The sequence below is a fragment of the Schistocerca serialis genome, chromosome 2 (genome assembly GCF_023864345.2).
Source record: "Schistocerca serialis cubense isolate TAMUIC-IGC-003099 chromosome 2, iqSchSeri2.2, whole genome shotgun sequence".
NCBI lineage: Eukaryota > Metazoa > Arthropoda > Insecta > Orthoptera > Acrididae > Schistocerca > Schistocerca serialis.
In genome coordinates, this window is record NC_064639.1 from 537,518,131 (window position 1) to 537,536,231 (window position 18,101).

The following is an 18,101-nucleotide window of genomic DNA, read 5'->3' on the forward strand; positions in this document are numbered from 1 at the left end:
CCCAGGTAGATGCCGTGTTTCTTGACTTCCGCAAGGCGTTCGATACAGATCTCCACAGTCGTTTAGAACAAAGTAAGAGCATAAGGAATATCAGACCAATTGTCTGATTGGACTGAAGAGTTCCTAGATAACAGAATACAGCATGTCATTCTCAATGGAGAGAAGTCTTCCAAAGTAAGAGTGATTTCAGGTGTGCCACAGGGGAGTGTCGTAGGATCATTGCTATTCACAATATACATATTCACAATATACATAAATGACCTTGTGGATAACATCGGAAGTTCACTGAGGCTTTTTGCGGATGATGCTGTGGTATATCGAGAGGTTGTAACAATGGAAAATTGTTCTGAAATGCAGGAGGATCTGCAACAAATTGACGCATGGTGCAGGGAATGGCAACTGAATCTCATAGTAGACAAGTGTGATGTGCTGCGAATACAAAGAAAGAAAGATCCTTTATCATTTGGCTGCAATATAGCAGGTCAGCAACTGGAAGCAGTTAAGTCCATAAATTATCTGGGAGTAGGCATTAGGAGTGATTTAAAATGGAATGATAATGTAAAGTTGATCGTTGGTAAAGCAGATGCCAGACTGAGATTCATTGGAAGAATCCTAAGGAAATGCAATCCCACTGCTTGAATACTGCTCACCAGTGTGGGATCCATACCAGATAAGGTTGATAGAAGAGATAGAGAAGATCCAACGGAGAGCAGCGCGCTTCATTACAGGATCATTTAGTAATTGCGAAAGTGTCACGGAGATGATAGATAAACTCCAGTGGAAGACTCTGCAGGAGAGATGCTCAGTAGCTCGGTACGGGCTTTTGTTGAAGTTTTGAGAACATACCTTCACCGAGGGCTCAAGCAGTATATTGCTCCCTCCTACGTATATCTCACGAAGAGACCATGAGGATAAAATCAGAGGCATTAGAGCCCACACAGAGGTATACCAACAATCTTTCTTTCCACGAACAATACGAGACTGGAACAGAAGATAAAGCTGATGGAGGTACTCAAAGTACCCTCCGCCACACACCGTCAGGTGGCTTGCGGAGTATGGATGTAGATGTAGATGTAGATTACTAATAGAACACAACTATGCATTTTTGGTGTAGACTAGAACTGATCCAGTAAACTATTTAGCAATTCTGACTGATGAATTAAGAGATGTTTGTAGTAAGAAGATTCACTCCCTCACTCTGTATAGGGATAGGAATGGAAAAATGATACACTATTTGCCATAATTTTTCATATGTCAAAGACAAATGAAGCGTGGAAAGAAAATACTTTGGCAAGTTTCACTGTGTCAGTTTACATTAACATAAGAGAAGAAATTTCATGTTTTTCATACTAGCAAATTCTCTTTTCACAAGTTGTCTATAACTTTTCAAAAATTATAGTACTGGTTAGAAAAATAAAACAAAAACTGTAGCTTCTGCTATATTGGCACAGATGTAGTTCCGTATGTTAACCATATGGCAAAACATTCTTCTCTTTGGGTGCCATCATTGGTCAAAATCTTGTTCCCATACCTCAAACAGTTAGCGATATATGACGGATGTTATGAATACTTCATTCCCGCGCTTGTGTGATCAGAGAAGAATATACTACTTAAAATCTATTTTCTCGACATTGGAGACAGATAGAGACCTCCAAAGTCTAAAGCAAAATTAGGTATTTCATTCACAGCAACATATGGTATGATATGCAAGAACAAAATCATAGTGACCCCCATTTTTCATCGCAATGTTTCTGAATTTGTTACATATATAGGAAATATCACAATAACTATGAGCATTAACCAAATAATGGGCATTTCACCAAGAAGCTGATATACAAAGCTACAAATAACACATAAATCAAGTTTTTTTACCAAATAGATTCTGTAAAATCATTTGAGAAAGACTGCCTCGATTTTGCCAGTGCAGCAATTTGCAAAGCCTGGCCCGCTTTGGGTGATGACACAATGAGTGTGCCATGGCCTTCTCTTTAGGTGGAGGCTGTGGAAACACCTGACAGGCATTTCTCAATCCACCCATGCATGCATGGGGCTTTCTCCTTATCTGATATGAGAACTCTTGAGAGGTACTCGCCCCTACCACACAGCATTTGAAATATTTGGTTGTAGAGGTACATACAGGATGAACAACCTCATAAACTATTTGGTCACACCCATAAGGCCCAGTTCCATGATGGATCAAGAAGATATATTTTCTTATTTTACACTTTATTAAATTAATGTAAAAGGTCCATGAAAAGTAACATCAGACAGAAAAATTAATCTTAAGTAACATCAGACAGCATTATACACTGCTCTAAAAAGTGCAATGAATGGTAAATGTGTACAAGTATAATATTACACTGTAAAACATTTCAGAAGAGTATAAACATAGAACAAGAGAGTAGTGATTGTTTTCAATCTTTTACTACTATGTAGTAATACTTAGCTGTTTATGGATTATTGTCAGTATTTCTTTTAGAAAAGAGAGAGGGGAAAGTGAAAACTAAATGTACAACATCTAAATTTAGTATACACAGAAACACGATAGAGAGAGAGAGAGAGAGAGAGAGAGAGAGATAGTTCCCAGAATGAGATTTTCACTCTGCAGCGGAGTGTGCGCTGATATGAAACTTCCTGGCAGATTAAAACTGTGTGCCCGACCGAGACTCGAACTCGGGACCTTTGCCTTTCGCGGGCAAGTGCTCTACCAACTGAGCTACCGAAGCACGGCTCACACCCGGTACTCACAGCTTTACTTCTGCCAGTACCTCGTCTCCTACCTTCCAAACTTTACAGAAGCTCTCCTGCGAACCTTGCAGAACTAGCACTCCTGAAAGAAAGGATACTGCGGAGACATGGCTTAGCCACAGCCTGGGGGATGTTTCCAGAATGAGATTTTCACTCTTCTCATTCTGGAAACATCCCCCAGGCTGTGGCTAAGCCATGTCTCCGCAGTATCCTTTCTTTCAGGAGTGCTAGTTCTGCAAGGTTCGCAGGAGAGCTTCTGTAAAGTTTGGAAGGTAGGAGACGAGGTACTGGCAGAAGTAAAGCTTTGAGTACCGGGCGTGAGTCGTGCTTCGGTAGCTCAGTTGGTAGAGCACTTGCTCGCGAAAGGCAAAGGTCCCGAGTTCGAGTCTCGGTCGGGCACACAGTTTTAATCTGCCAGGAAGTTTCATATCAGCGCACACTCCGCTGCAGAGTGAAAATCTCATTCTGGAAACATCCCCCAGGCTGTGGCTAAGCCATGTATCCGCAGTATCCTTTCTTTCAGGAGTGCTAGTTCTGCAAGGTTCGCAGGAGAGCTTCTGTAAAGTTTGGAAGGTAGGAGACGAGGTACTGGCAGAAGTAAAGCAGTGAGTACCGGGCGTGAGTCGTGCTTCGGTAGCTCAGTTGGTAGAGCACTTGCTCGCGAAAGGCAAAGGTCCCGAGTTCGAGTCTCGGTCGGGCACACAGTTTTAATCTGCCAGGAAGTTTCATATCAGCGCACACTCCGCTGCAGAGTGAAAATCTCATTCTGGAAACATCCCCCAGGCTGTGGCTAAGCCATGTCTCCGCAGTATCCTTTCTTTCAGGAGTGCTAGTTCTGCAAGGTTCGCAGGAGAGCTTCTGTAAAGTTTGGAAGGTAGGAGACGAGGTACTGGCAGAAGTAAAGCTGTGAGTACCGGGCGTGAGTCGTGCTTCGGTAGCTCAGTTGGTAGAGCACTTGCCCGCGAAAGGCAAAGGTCCCGAGTTCGAGTCTCGGTCGGGCACACAGTTTTAGTCTGCCAGGAAGTTTCATATCAGCGCACACTCCGCTGCAGAGTGAAAATCTCATTCTGGAAACATCCCCCAGGCTGTGGCTAAGCCATGTCTCCGCAGTATCCTTTCTTTCAGGAGTGCTAGTTCTGCAAGGTTCGCAGGAGAGCTTCTGTAAAGTTTGGAAGGTAGGAGACGAGGTACTGGCAGAAGTAAAGCTGTGAGTACCGGGCGTGAGTCGTGCTTCGGTAGCTCAGTTGGTAGAGCACTTGCCCGCGAAAGGCAAAGGTCCCGAGTTCGAGTCTCGGTCGGGCACACAGTTTTAATCTGCCAGGAAGTTTCATATCAGCGCACACTCCGCTGCAGAGTGAAAATCTCATTCTGGAAACATCCCCCAGGCTGTGGCTAAGCCATGTCTCCGCAGTATCCTTTCTTTCAGGAGTGCTAGTTCTGCAAGGTTCGCAGGAGAGCTTCTGTAAAGTTTGGAAGGTAGGAGACGAGGTACTGGCAGAAGTAAAGCTGTGAGTACCGGGCGTGAGTCGTGCTTCGGTAGCTCAATTGGTAGAGCACTTGCCCGCGAAAGGCAAAGGTCCCGAGTTCGAGTCTCGGTCGGGCACACAGTTTTAATCTGCCAGGAAGTTTCAGAGAGATAGTTGCTTAGCAGTCTGACAATTTGAAGTGCTGCACATGGCCTCCATAAGTCACTGACGTAAATAAAAATATAACAATAAAAAATAAAAAAGAATAATAACTGGTTGTGGATATATCTCCATTTGACACCATGTCAAGCTTTTGTAAATATGATTATTGTCATTTGTTTAAGGTTTTTATCATCAGTAAACTATCTATGTTTGTTTGTTTAAATAAGATACAGTCTGACTATACGAGTTATTACAATATATTCAGTTACAAATTTTGTTACAGATTTATCCAGAAACACAAAACTGTCAGAATCTACCAATGTGTATGCTCAACACAAATTCTGTTCTTTAGCAGAGAAAAAAATTCAGGTACACAGTGTAACTGTGTATGTCACCACAATAGAAGCTTTTCCCTGTTTTTTCCTTCCTTATTTTTATGATGCAAAGCAAATTACCATAACTGATCACATTCAATTTCTCAAACCTTATTGTTTCTGAAAAAGGCTCAAGGAATGCCGCAACATTTAATTTCAATGTACTCTTTTATTTTCAAAGCACCTTGGTTATGTAAAAGTAGAATGGGGTCAAAATTAACAGCAGCAGTTTGCTATTCCAGTTCCCACTTTCACCAGACTTATTTAATATCAGTTTCATTAAACTACACCACTAAAATTGAAAAAAATGTCTTCAACTTAAACAACAGAGATACAGATTAAAAGATTAAATACTGTATTGGATGTACTTGGTAAAATACAAATAATTCAAGCAGTAAAAATAACTCAGCAAACAGCTAAGGTACTGAATCACCTGCTCTGAAGCTGTTGAGAACTTTGAAGCAGGATTTGTCTAGAACCTAATAACATTATCAGTCTTGTTGATATGCCTCTCAACAACTCAGTGCCTCCATTGAGTTGGTATCTTTACTCCATAAATTATTTATACACCAAAAGCTTATTCAGACTAATTAAGGTAATTTGCTGCTATCACTTCTAAGCCACTGTATTTTTTGATTAGTGGATGTAAAAAGTAGTCGCAAAGATTATAGTTAGGAAAATTTTTCTCTTACAGCTTCCTTCATTTCATCCAGGAAATGTACTAGTTGAATTTTTGTTCCGTCATTCTCAGGCAAGCGACCAGCACACTCAAGACAAGCAGCAAATGAGTGAACATTTGGCGCCACCTGATCTTCTTGCAAAATGTGCATGATTTCCTTCACTTTTTTTAGATTGCCCTGTTAGGAAAAATGCATAATTTTTAATTTCTTGAGTACATAAATGATAGTAAACCATATCTCATTAAGTATAAGAGTGTACACACATTTTGTTTTTGTTTCTTAGGAGTGTCTACTTACAATATGCTGAAACAGAAACAGTTTGAGCAATTACCCATACATGTGCGCGCGCACACACACACACACACACACACACACACACACACACACACACTCTTTCTCAAATTGCTTACCTAGACTACTGTTATAAACTTTAATAATTCGCTTCTTGCTAGTTTCCTAAATTTGTGGTTCATTTTATGTGGTATCTTAAATAAATCCAATATTGCCCAAAATTATCCCAATGTACCAACCAATGACAGACCATACATAACCAAAGGATGATTAACAACACTTTTCATTGCGTTTGAAAATTCTGACAGGTTTTTATTCCGACATGAGCATCACCACATTTCCTGTAAGAATGAATTGTCATCTGCTTAATGTGATATGCAACACTGCACCATGGTAACTGCTTCACTATTTCAGCTAATGGGATCCTCTCTCCCAACATCAGTGTTTCAGGATAATAAAATTGGCAAGTGATCTTTATAGCGCATTGCGATTTTCTCACATCATTATTATTCTGAGGACACTTACATAGTGGCAGACAGTAGTTTTATATTTGATAAAACCGTTTCACTGGCAAGAAATTGAGTAGAATTGATGAACAAAACAAGCAACTTCAGAGATATGAAATGTTGTAGTCATGACTTAATCAATACAAATAAAAATGTAAATCTTCATTTGTTCAAAATCGTGTATCTTTGAAACTTCTTGAGCAACTGCTTCGAAATTCTGATGCAGCATTTCAGGCACATTTGTAGATGCCTGTTTCTTATATTTATTAAATACCTGAGACGTTTTGAGATTTTTTTTGTAAGAACATTTCCCTGTTATTAAATTTATAAAAAATATATATTACATATATTTAAAAAATACACATATAAAAAAAGATGTGTATTCCAATGCAACATCCTGCAAAAATTTCGAAGTATTCATTCAATAACTTTCAGAGATTTGTGATTAGGAACATTCACAGTTTCTATATAAGTACAAATGCAGATGTTCATTTCTTCACGGACTGCTTTGAAATTTTGACACAAGGTTGAATTCTAATATGGGCATGTTTTTAGTTACCAATTCTTTAATATATGATGTACATTATTGTTGTGACGCGCCAATCATTCAAAGTGCCGCCGTGCAATTACGCGCGTCCTCTACATGCGGCGCTGTCTGCCAGCCATGCAGCAGCCGCGCCACCTAAGCGGCCAGCTAGCCAGTGGCCACTAGACTTGGACTCAGTGCTCATTCGAATGTTACCGTGTTCACATGTCTTGCTTTGTCAACTTGCTCAGTGACTTATATGTGTTGTGTCGTTTTGAAATACATGTGTTCAACTTGACGTTACAACAATTGGTGATGAGGTAGTGGATTTTTCCTTTTCATCGTTGACCCACAGGTTTCCATGGCTACTGTCGAGCAACTATTGCACGGTCTCATTGAACAGCAAACACTTCTCACAAATGCGATTCGTGATTTCGTTGCAGCATCAAATGCGGGGCGTTTGTCATCGTTGTCTATACCTCCTTTTCCTCCTTACGACGAGATGGTGGAAGACTGGTCTGATTACGAAAAACGTCTTCGACAGCACTTCTTGGTATTTCATGTCACGGATGAACAAACATGTAAGTCTCTGTTCCTCTCATGGATTTCACCTCAAAGGTATCAGTTGTTGTCGCAATTGGCTCCTTTGAAAGATCCTGCGCTTTTGTCCTTTGCTGAAATGTGCTCACTTCTGTCTGTCTATTTTCAAAAGCAAACGCATGTGGTAGCCTCTCGTGTTACCTTTTATCACTGTCAAAAACAACCGCATCAATCCTATCGCGCTTGGGCTGCTGAAATTCACGGAATCAGTCAAAAGTGTCAATTTGTTACTGACGTTCACAAAGAATCCTATGCCGATTCCATGGTACGGGATGCTATTATCCGGTCGGCGCCCGACAAAGAATTTCGGCAACGTGCCCTTCAGTTGGCTAATCCGACTCTAGATGAAGTCCTATCCATCGTGCAGTCTTTTGAAAATTCTCGCGCCGCTGGGGCGCAGATAGAGGCATGGGGTGACGTCGGGGAAATACAACCTCTGTGCGCTGTTGACGACGCGTGCGGTGTGTCCCCGCCAGCCGACGTGGCCGCAGTACGCTCCCATGCGCAGCCTCGGCTTAACTGTAAACAACCCTCTAAGAAACTGCAGCAAAACCCCCAGCAACTTCCTCGATGTCAACGGTGTTTTACGAAACATTCACAGGAGGGTTGTCCCCAACGTTGGGCCGTGTGTCACAATTGCAAAAAGAAGGGTCATGTGTCTGCCGTTTGCAAATCCGACCGCATACATGATGTTCATGACTGTGATGCTGATTCTGCTTCCGTGTTGTCTGTAAATTGCACTTCTTCCCTTTCAGGGAAGTTATTCCTCATTGTCCAAATCCTTGGTCGGGATGTTCGCATGCAGGTGGATACCGGTTTTGCTGCCACTATGATTAATTCTCAGACGTATCTTCAGTTGGGTTCTCCACTCCTATCACCTGTCACTCGGCAATTATGGACGTACAATAAACAGAAGATTTCTCTCTTGGGACAATTTAATGCTGAGGTATCTTACAAATCCGTCGTTCGCACTGTTCCCATATTTGTGGTCGACCAGAGTAATGCAGAGAATCTTTTTGGTTTCGATGCCTTTCGTGTTTTTGGGTTCTCCATAGATGACTCTGTCAAAATCGTCTTTGATGCTATTCCTTATGCTCAATTGGATTCCTTGTCGATGACATTTTCGTCCCTTTTTTCTCCTGGGTTAGGCCAAGCAAACGACTTTGAAGCTCATATCACGCTCAAACCCACTACTCGGCCTAAGTTTTTTCGGGCTCGGCCCATTCCTGTGGCCCTTCGTGATCGGGTAAAACGGGAGCTGGATCACCTCACTGCTTCCAGGGTCTTGCTTCCTGTCACTTTAAGTGAGTGTTCCTCTCCTGTCGTTGTCGTTGCTAAGCCAAATGGTGATATTCGTCTCTGTGGCGATTTCAAAGCCACTGTAAATGCTCAATGCCTCATCGACACTTACTCTATGCTCCGACCTGAAGAAATGTTCACTAAACTTGCTGGAGGCCAGTATTTTTCTAAAATTGACCTGTCGGAAGCTTATCATCAACTTCCTCTTGACGCTGCTTCCCGGCAGTTTCTGGTCCTTAACATGCCTTTCGGCCTCTATTAATACCAAAGATTGCCGTTCAGGGTTGCCAGCACCCCTGCTCTCTTTCAGCGATTCTTGGAACAATTATTGCTCCCTGTCCCTGGGTGTATAAATTAAATGGACGACATTGTTGTCACTGGCTCCACCACTAAAGAACATCTTCAGAACCTCCACACACTTTTTCATGTCTTACAGACTGCCAGTCTTAAGAGTAATCTTCAGAAATCACAATTTTTTCAGGCATCTATCACATACTTGGGGTTTCAACTCTCTCGCCATGATATTCGACCACTTCAGCAAACTGTTGCCGCGATCGATGTCCTTCCTCGCCCTACATCTGTTAAAGAACTGCAGGCCTTCTTGGGGAAAATAGCATACTATCACAAGTTTTTACTGTCTGCTGCGTCGGTGGCTCAGCTGTTGCATCACCTGTTGCATAAAAACGTGTCTTTTCACTGGTCCACGTCATGCAACGCGGCTTTCCAGACATTGAAGACTATTCTGAAACAGGCCCCGTGCCTGGCTACTTATCGACCTGGCCAACATCTTGTTCTTGCCATGGACGCCTCTCAATATGGGGTCGGTGCAGTCCTTGCGCACCATTTTTCTGATGGCTCTGAACAACCCATTGCTTATGCCTCCAAAACGCTCACGGATGCCCAACAAAAGTATTCTCAAATTGAAAAAGAAGCTTTGGCCATTATTTATGCTCTTCATAAGTTTAGTGTTTTTCTCTATGGATCCAAATTTCATCTTGTTACGGATCACAAACCACTTGTTTCCTTGTTTAATCCATCATCGTCACTTCCTCCATCATCGTCACTTCCCGACAAGGCAGCACACCGCCTCCAGTGTTGGGCACTTTACTTGTCTCGTTTCAATTATGAGATTCATTTTTGGCCGACAGCTTAACATGCGAATGCTGATGCCCTGTCCCGCCTTCCCATGGGTCCTGATCTGGCATTCGATAGGGATGAACTTTTGTGTTTCCACCTGCATGTTGCCGAGCAGCGTGTTGTGGACAGATTCCCCATCACCGGGGACCGGCTGGCATCTGCTACGGGTTCTGATCCTACCCTCTCTCGGGTTTTACGCTGTATTCAGAAGGGTTGGCCAGATCATCCGTCCCCTAAGACTTCTGACCCGCTGCGGAACTACTACGCTTTGCGCTACCGCCTCACAGCTAGGGATGGTGTTATCCTCCTTTCCACTGACAATGCTTCGCCGCGTGTTGTGGTACCTGCATCTTTGCGTGCTTCGGTCTTGCGCCTCCTTCACCAAGGGCACTGGGGTGTCTCTCGCACAAAATCTCTGGCGCGCCATCATGTGTACTGGCCTGGCATCGACTCTGAAATAGCACACATGGTCGCTGCCTGCGGCCCTTGTGCATCACAGGCCGCTGCCCTGAAGTCATCATTGTCACCGTGGCCTTCGCCTGAGACGCCCTGGGAGCGCATTAATGCTGACTTCGCAGGACCTTTCTTAGGTACTTATTGGCTCCTACTTATTGGCGACATTGACGCCTACTCTAACTTTCCTTTCATTGTCCGTTGCACGTCACCTACCACCGCGGCAACCACAAGTGCTCTCGCCCGCATTTTTTCTTTGGAAGGCCTTCCCCCTACTCTTGTTATTGATAATTGTCCGCAATTTGCCTCTTCCGAATTTGCGAATTTTTGTGCTCATCACGGCGTTACGCATGTCACAGCCCCTCCGTTCCATCCACAATCAAACGGTGAGGCTGAACGGCTGGTCCGCACATTTAAGGCTCAGATGCGGAAACTCATGACTTCTGCTGCTGATGATGCTCCTCTCCAGTTTCTGGCTTCTTACCGTTTCACCCCCATGGGTGACCACAGCCCAGCTGAGCTCTTCCATGGCCGACAGCCCCGCACGCTACTTCATCTTCTGCGGCCTTCCACCTCACAGCCACGGGTGCCTTCGCTTGGCCGGTTCACCACCGACGACCTTGTATGGGTACGGGGATATGGCAGGCGGCCAAAATGGAGTCCTGGCCACATCTTACGACACCGTAGTCGACGCCTGTATGAAATCCAGACGGACACTGGTGTTGCAGTGCATTATTCGGACCAGCTTCAGCCTCGTGTGCCGGCAACGCCTGTTCCGAATGCTGCTACACCACCTTCGGCTCTACCTGATGCTCGGGATATTGGCATCTCTCATTACTCACAACGCAGCCCTCTCACCGTCATCTCGGTGCCAGTACAAGAACAGACACCACCAGGAGATGTGCCCATGCAGGAACTGGATGACCATCACCTGTCGGAGCCAATCTACTCGCCTCCTCCTCCTACGGACGCCGACACATCGCCCATGTCTCCTGTTGTATCAACTGGACTTGCCGCAACAGGAAGATTGGTGCATGGGGCCCCAGCAGATTCGACCCCTACGTCTCCTGTCATCTCGACCCGTTATCATCGGGGACACTTCCATCCATACGGGAAGCCTCCTCCTCGAGACTTAACGGCCAGTCAAACAACGCCTATGGACGTTAGCAATCTACAGGCCACCTCCATCAAGACCAGTGCAAAAATTTCAAAGGGGGGAAAAGTGTTGTGGCTCGCCGATCATTCAAAGTGCCGCCACGCAATTACGTGTGTCCTCTACATGCGGCGCTGTCTGCCAGCCATGCAGCAGCCACGCCACCTAAGCGGCCAGCCAGCCAGCGGCCGCTAGACTTGGACTCAGTGCTCATTCGAATGTTACCGTGTTCACATGTCTTGCTTTGTCAACTTGCTCAGTGACTTATATGTGTTGTGTCGTTTTGAAATATATGTGTTCAACTTGACGTTACAACAATTATATGTATATGTATATATCTACAAATATCATGATGTTCAGGATCCATCTATATTAGGTTACTACAGCAACAGTCATAAATCCCCACATCAAATTAAAAAAAATACTGTACACTTGTTATATTTCTCTTGGACAACTGGCTTGAGTAAAAAAATGCACACAACTCAGATAAACATATGAGTAGTTCTCTTGTGCCTTTCAGCACATAAACATAACTCATTAAGTATTCCTAGCATCCGAGTGGGGACCTCTCTGGTAAACAGAAGGACTGTTATGAAAGATACACACGTTCTGAATGTCTGTTATCTTCTCTGCAGTCTTCTCACATCTTTATCAGCTTTCACTGTTTTGTCATTTTTGTCAACCCTTTCATGAATTATGCTGCCCACCACAGCTTCCACGTAACTTTCTTTTTCTTATTTTTTCTCCAGTTCTTTTGATGCTCGCATGCCTCGTGCAATTTCTTTCCTGAGTTTAGTTCATGTATTTGTTTCCAGTACCCTGTCAATACTCTGGAATTTGAATGCTGATTGCACCCATTATTACCTCCATCTCCTTACAAAATTATTTTTTGGAATGATGTATGTATGATTTTTCCTCCCCCACTTTATCTATAATTTTATCCATTACATTTTCTTCTGTCCTCCAATAAAATACAAGTAAGTCCTAAAAGATTGGCAGTCAGTGTCTACTTTCTCTATTGGCACATTTATCCTGCCTCAATGATTGGTACCTAAGCACTTTGTTTCTGTTTTAAGCGTCAATAAACATGTATTTGTAAATTACAAACTGTCACATTATCAAAGTCAAACAATCAACACCAATTCACACACATCAGTACTGTGGCACACCTATCAATGATATTCTCAGTCATATCTCAGGTTTTTATTAGTAATTACCTGTCAATAAAATAATGAAATGTTAATTATCTACATACTATATTAATATTTTTGTCTACTGATACTGAATAATTAGAGCTTATGTTAATCAGATTACCTACCATTCAGAAAGTGGGTGCACTCAGCGGCTGTTATGTGACTTATAAATTATAGAGTGCAGCAATCAGTCGCCCTTTTTTAGATTTTATTATGCAAATCCAGATTTCGGCTAGTTAGCCACTATCTGGTGAGTATTCAAAGAACTGTGACTGATGCCTGAACAACAGGGACTTACATGCATCCAGAATAGAAAATAGTGCATTGAGAATGTGTAGCTACTAGCTGAAATCTGGATTCGCATAATAAAACCTAAAAAGGACAACTAATTGCTGCACTATATCATTTATAAGCTTATGTTAATGTGTGTTTGTGAGTAAGTGCCAAGTTACTTACCACTTCTTTAATTTCTGGTAATAATCTGTTAAAGAAAAGAATGCAAGCTGTACTACAGTTCAGAATACAGGTTCAACTGCATGTCCTATCTGTAAGTGGTTGGGTAATCAGCAGAAACACTGTCAGAATCTAAGGGCATACTGTTTGCAATATGACGACAGCAGTGTTCAAGCCAACTTTAGAGTCAAGGACAGCCTTTCTTTTTCAAGTCTGCCTTGGCTCCCATGACAAGAAAGCGATATTATTTCTCTGTTCTCAAAATATGTCTGTGATACCACTGTTCTCCTACCATTTCTATGGATACACAAAAAACTAAAAAAAATTACTAAAGATTAAGAGTATAGCGGTCTTCAATTGGAAGTAGAGTTTAAATTGCAACGTGCTTTAACAAGCGAGATCCTGTTAAGGGAGCAAGCCTCTATCTTCTTACAATACATTACCAAGAGACTTCCAGTTTATCATACAACCTGGAGCACAATGAAATTTGGAATCGTAGTGAACAATAGAGATGTACTCACAGGAATGTTTTTCTAAAATATAAATATTCTGTGAGGGCTTACAGTCTTTACATAATTAACAATGTTTAGCAAAGAGACGAACTGTAATATCTTTTACACTGTAGTTTAAGGGGGGGGGGGGGGGGGAGACAGAACCAGAATGGTACAATATTAGAACTTGAGCCAATTAACAACTGAGAGAAGCAAAATTGACACACAAAGACCTTATATTTCTAATGACAACATAAAAGCACTACAATAAGAAAAAACTATAACATACAAAAGCAAGAAAGAAAATTAGGATTTAATGCCCCATTGCTGATGACATCACTGAGGTAGAGCACAATTTTGACTAGGGGAAGGATACTGGACTCCTCTGTTCAAAGGACCTTGTCCAACATTCACATCAGGTGATTCAGGGCAATCAAGGAAAACCTACATCAAGATGGTCAGACATGGATTTCAGCCACCATCCTATGGAATATGAGTCCAGTGTCTTATCACTGTGCCACATCACTCAGTCATACGACATATGGAGCGAAGAAACGGACAACACTAAGTCCACTGCACACATCACCAACTATGGTCTCCTGTGAAGGAACATCTGATAGTAAGGAATACACTAAACAAACTTGATAGATAAGAATGAAAACATTAGGAAAGTAAATTCGCGAATACCAAAGCACACAAAGTAACTCAAGTCAGTAGATAGAGAGTACTAATACAGCTATGTAATAGGATAGGTCATATTCTAAGGAAATATGACTTTGAATGTATTTTTCAATCACAATCTGAGATTGAGACTCTTTCAAGGATCTTGATTTGCGTACAGCAGGTTTCTAATGTATCCCATGCAGTTGTGACATGGCATGCATCAATCTGACCATCAGGATCACAGAGGATGGATGTAAAGAGCACAAGTGTCACACACACTTACAAGAGCTGAGCAAATCTGTGATTGCAGAACACTGTTTCGATAGCATTTATCCAATGGAATATAGCAACAATATACTGGCATGAGCTTGCAGTTGCTGGGATAGAGCTGTTATGGAAGCTAGTGACAGTAAACTAGCAAATCACCTTGTAAATAAAAACTGAGGTTTCTGCTTAAATTCTGCCTAGTCCTAGTCAAACAACAGAGGGAAATACTTAGCACTACTTGCACACCTAATGTTAATTAATATATCACTATTGATAAAGACCGGTGTTGGTTACCTTTAATTGTGTGGTGGTACTAGTTGTTTATGGTTTTTCTTTCTTTCTGTGCCATATACCAAGAGTTGAAGCTGCCATGCATAGCAACCTACCATTTCATTTGAGCCTTGACAATGAAGAGGCTTTACCAGTCATAATATTAATGGCTGCCAACAGCTTGACCCATATTCATTCCCATAAGTTATTTGAACATTTGATACACTAGGAGCAGCTCAGATTTTACATCCCTCTTATTTCCCGAGAACATGGAACTCTGTTGTATTGTTTAATGATGATATAGTTCTGAATAAAATGTTCCAGAGACAAAATAGACATCTGGTTGGTTCTCCCTGTGGGAAGATTTCATCAGGAGAAACAAATCTGGTGTTTTGTGGGTCGGAGTATGGAATGTTAAGTGGAAAGAAAATAAAGAGAAGGAAATAACAACTGGAGAACACCGGCTGAGGGAAAGAAATGGAAGGGGAACCAACTTGAAGTATTTTGCACAAAGCATAATTTAATCATCACTAACACATGGAATAAAATTCATGAAATAAGGTTGAATACATGGAAGAGACCTGGAGATTCTGGATGGTTTCAGAAAGATTAGATAAACTGTGAAATAATGCTGGAAGTAGATACAGATTCAGAAGACTGCTAATTACTGGACTGAATAAGTAATGGTGGGATAATTAATTGAATTGGGGGACAAAAATTTATGACACAGCTTGAACAACAGAAAGTATACGTGTCAAGGAATAGTTAATTTGGCAATGGGGGAGAGTGAGAGGGGTGAAACTGTGAAGGGATATTCTGCCTTGAATACAGCATGCAAATGCATATGGATGTAGGGCACAGTAGTTATGCAGACATGAAAAGAGCTGTACAGGATAGATTAGCAAGGAGAGTTGCATTTAAACCACTCTTTGGAAGGAACACCACAAAGACCATAACAACTTAGTTTAGACATTTTACTACATATAACAGTGCCTCAGAACTGTATACTTTGCACATACAGAAATACACAAATAAAAAACTTCAAAAATTACAGGTCATTGTTATTTCTATCTGAATTAATACTATTTTTAGTGTCACGGCATACTCTAAAGAATTTACAAAGATTACAAAATAAATGATGGAGAATGAATATATACCTTCTTTGAAAATCCTTGCAGTATTATATTGTACAAGGCAACAACATTGGGATGTGTCGGTCTTTTATTTTGCTTGTTTCTTAATCTGTAGGACGATAATGCTGCCATTCCTCTGTTCAACATATTGCATCGTATCTGTTACAGGGAAAAGAAAACAAGGAGTACAAGTATATGACAAAAATAAGCATACTTCATACTATTAATTCCCAGTATAGTTTGTATTGATTTAAATTGTTGCACTTACAACCAATAGAATAGTGTGCACTGTTAGGTGCTGAGTGACCTGTTTTGTGCAGGAGGGGAAGGGGTAAAACAACAGCCCTCAGAAAATTTGCATAGGCAGCCTTTCAGCTGAAGGTTCAACATACATTCTGAAACATGAGCAACAGACAGAACTACCAAAATAACGACACTACCTTTCATGCCATGTGGTGTATTTCCAATTGCGACAGCTTGTCTTCCATCAAGGTTTTTTTTTTTTTTAATAAATATCAGAATAATTAATGGAAAATTATCAGCCTAGCAAAAAATACAATCACTTTTGTGTGCAGCTACAGTGTCCTGATAAAAGATGACTTCTTTTAAGTTTGCAGTTCTTGCCTTTTCTCATATATTTCAATGCGGGCTAGCCTAGTATTCTTCAGTTATTATCTTACCTTTAGAAAGACAATAATACAAATAATTTTTGAAACCCAGGAAACACACTATAGTTGAGTTGGCATAAGTTGATAGCTGACAGTTACAGTAGCCCAGGTGCTGCAGCTTCGCAAGCCTGCTTCAACCAGTAACATAACATGATTTTGTAAACGCATGTATTGCAATACCATAGTGTTGTTACAGCTCTGTAAATGGCTATTGTTTTCACATGCAGCTCTTAGTGCTTTGCAGTTGAAATCTGGCAACAGTACTCCAAGCTGTCAGGGATCTCCTCAACTGTAACCATCCTTTTTGCAGATGAAACAAACTGCAACTTTTTTGGTGCAAGACCACTGCCGTCCACTAGCTGTTTTGGTTGCTGCTTCAATTCTTGCATGTATGTTGGACTTAACGTATCAATCAAGGAACATAACTGAATGTAACCTGTTGCATTCTTTTAAAAACAGTCCAAACATTGCTCAGGAAATCATTTCCACATTTGCCTTTGGCCAGCCTTCTAAATCTAAGGCACTCATGTTGCACAAACCTCACTCATAGTTAACTCCTCGTGTCAAAATCACTGTACTCTTTCTTTGATGTGTCTAAGTCATCAGTTCTTTTCTACACCTTTAACCGGCAGTTGGTCATCATACTGTGTACTCTTGATGTATCTATCAGAGTATTAGGACATTTGTCAAGTAAATCATTTTCAAGAGAAATAAAGCCACCCATGTTTTTAGTTCATTTCCTCAAATTTCAAGCATAACCTTGTCAGTCTATAACAGGGAACACTCTTCACATGAGGTCTAAACATGCCTAGAGAGGATTAAGATTTTGTTGTTGTTCTATCAACAGGAATCAGCAAATCAAAATAATCATTGGTAATAATGGTGTGTAGATAGGAATTGAATAAAGAAGTCTTCTCAACACTTGTTGCTAGTGGATAAGCTAAATAACATAAACACTGGCAATGACTTTTCAAGTTTATATCATCAGTCAATTTTATTCACACAGCTGTCTGATCTGAAACCAATAATTTCAGCTATTTCATAACTCAGTGTTCCATCTAACAATACAAAAAGGCAGCAGCAAACAATTAAATTTCCGCTTAGAGGATAGCATTGCCAACCCACAGATCCATTTAGTGGTATATTTCTGACACTTATACTGCCAAATGACTTGAAGAACTGCATTTCTGCATCTCACAGTTTACAATCACAGTCACACAATTTGTAAAATTATGACATACCTGGATTTCCCTTCTTTGTTCTTCTAATGGAGTTAAAAAAAAAAAGAATTTAACTCAAATTAATTAACATGGAAACAACCTGCTAAGGGAACATAGGAAGGGCATAAGTGTTGAAGGGACATCTGAAATTAAAAAATTATATAAATATGTATGTCTCGTAAATTAAATATACTTACACAAGTCTCAAGGTAACAATGCATGTTTTGAAAGAAGCTTTCCTCTCTTCCTGCTATTTCCAGTTCAGACAGTTTCACCTTGGCCAATTTTTCTTTCATAGAATGTTTAAGATTTGACTTAAGAAATCGTCTATCACTGTATTTCTCCCTA

At 41.3% G+C, this 18,101-nt stretch overlaps 1 protein-coding gene across 1 annotated transcript in view; it reads right to left on the bottom strand.

Annotated features, from left to right (window-relative positions):
- LOC126457511 (DNA-directed RNA polymerase, mitochondrial) overlaps positions 1 to 18,101 on the bottom strand; it is a 293,196-nt gene that overhangs the window by 237,959 nt on the left and 37,136 nt on the right. The window contains exons 4-6 of the mRNA XM_050093848.1: positions 17,951 to 18,098; positions 15,890 to 16,024; positions 5,443 to 5,607 (exon numbers count right to left, since the gene is read on the bottom strand). Coding sequence (XP_049949805.1) covers positions 5,443 to 5,607; positions 15,890 to 16,024; positions 17,951 to 18,098 — 448 coding nt within the window. The remainder of the gene's footprint in view (positions 1 to 5,442; positions 5,608 to 15,889; positions 16,025 to 17,950; positions 18,099 to 18,101) is intronic.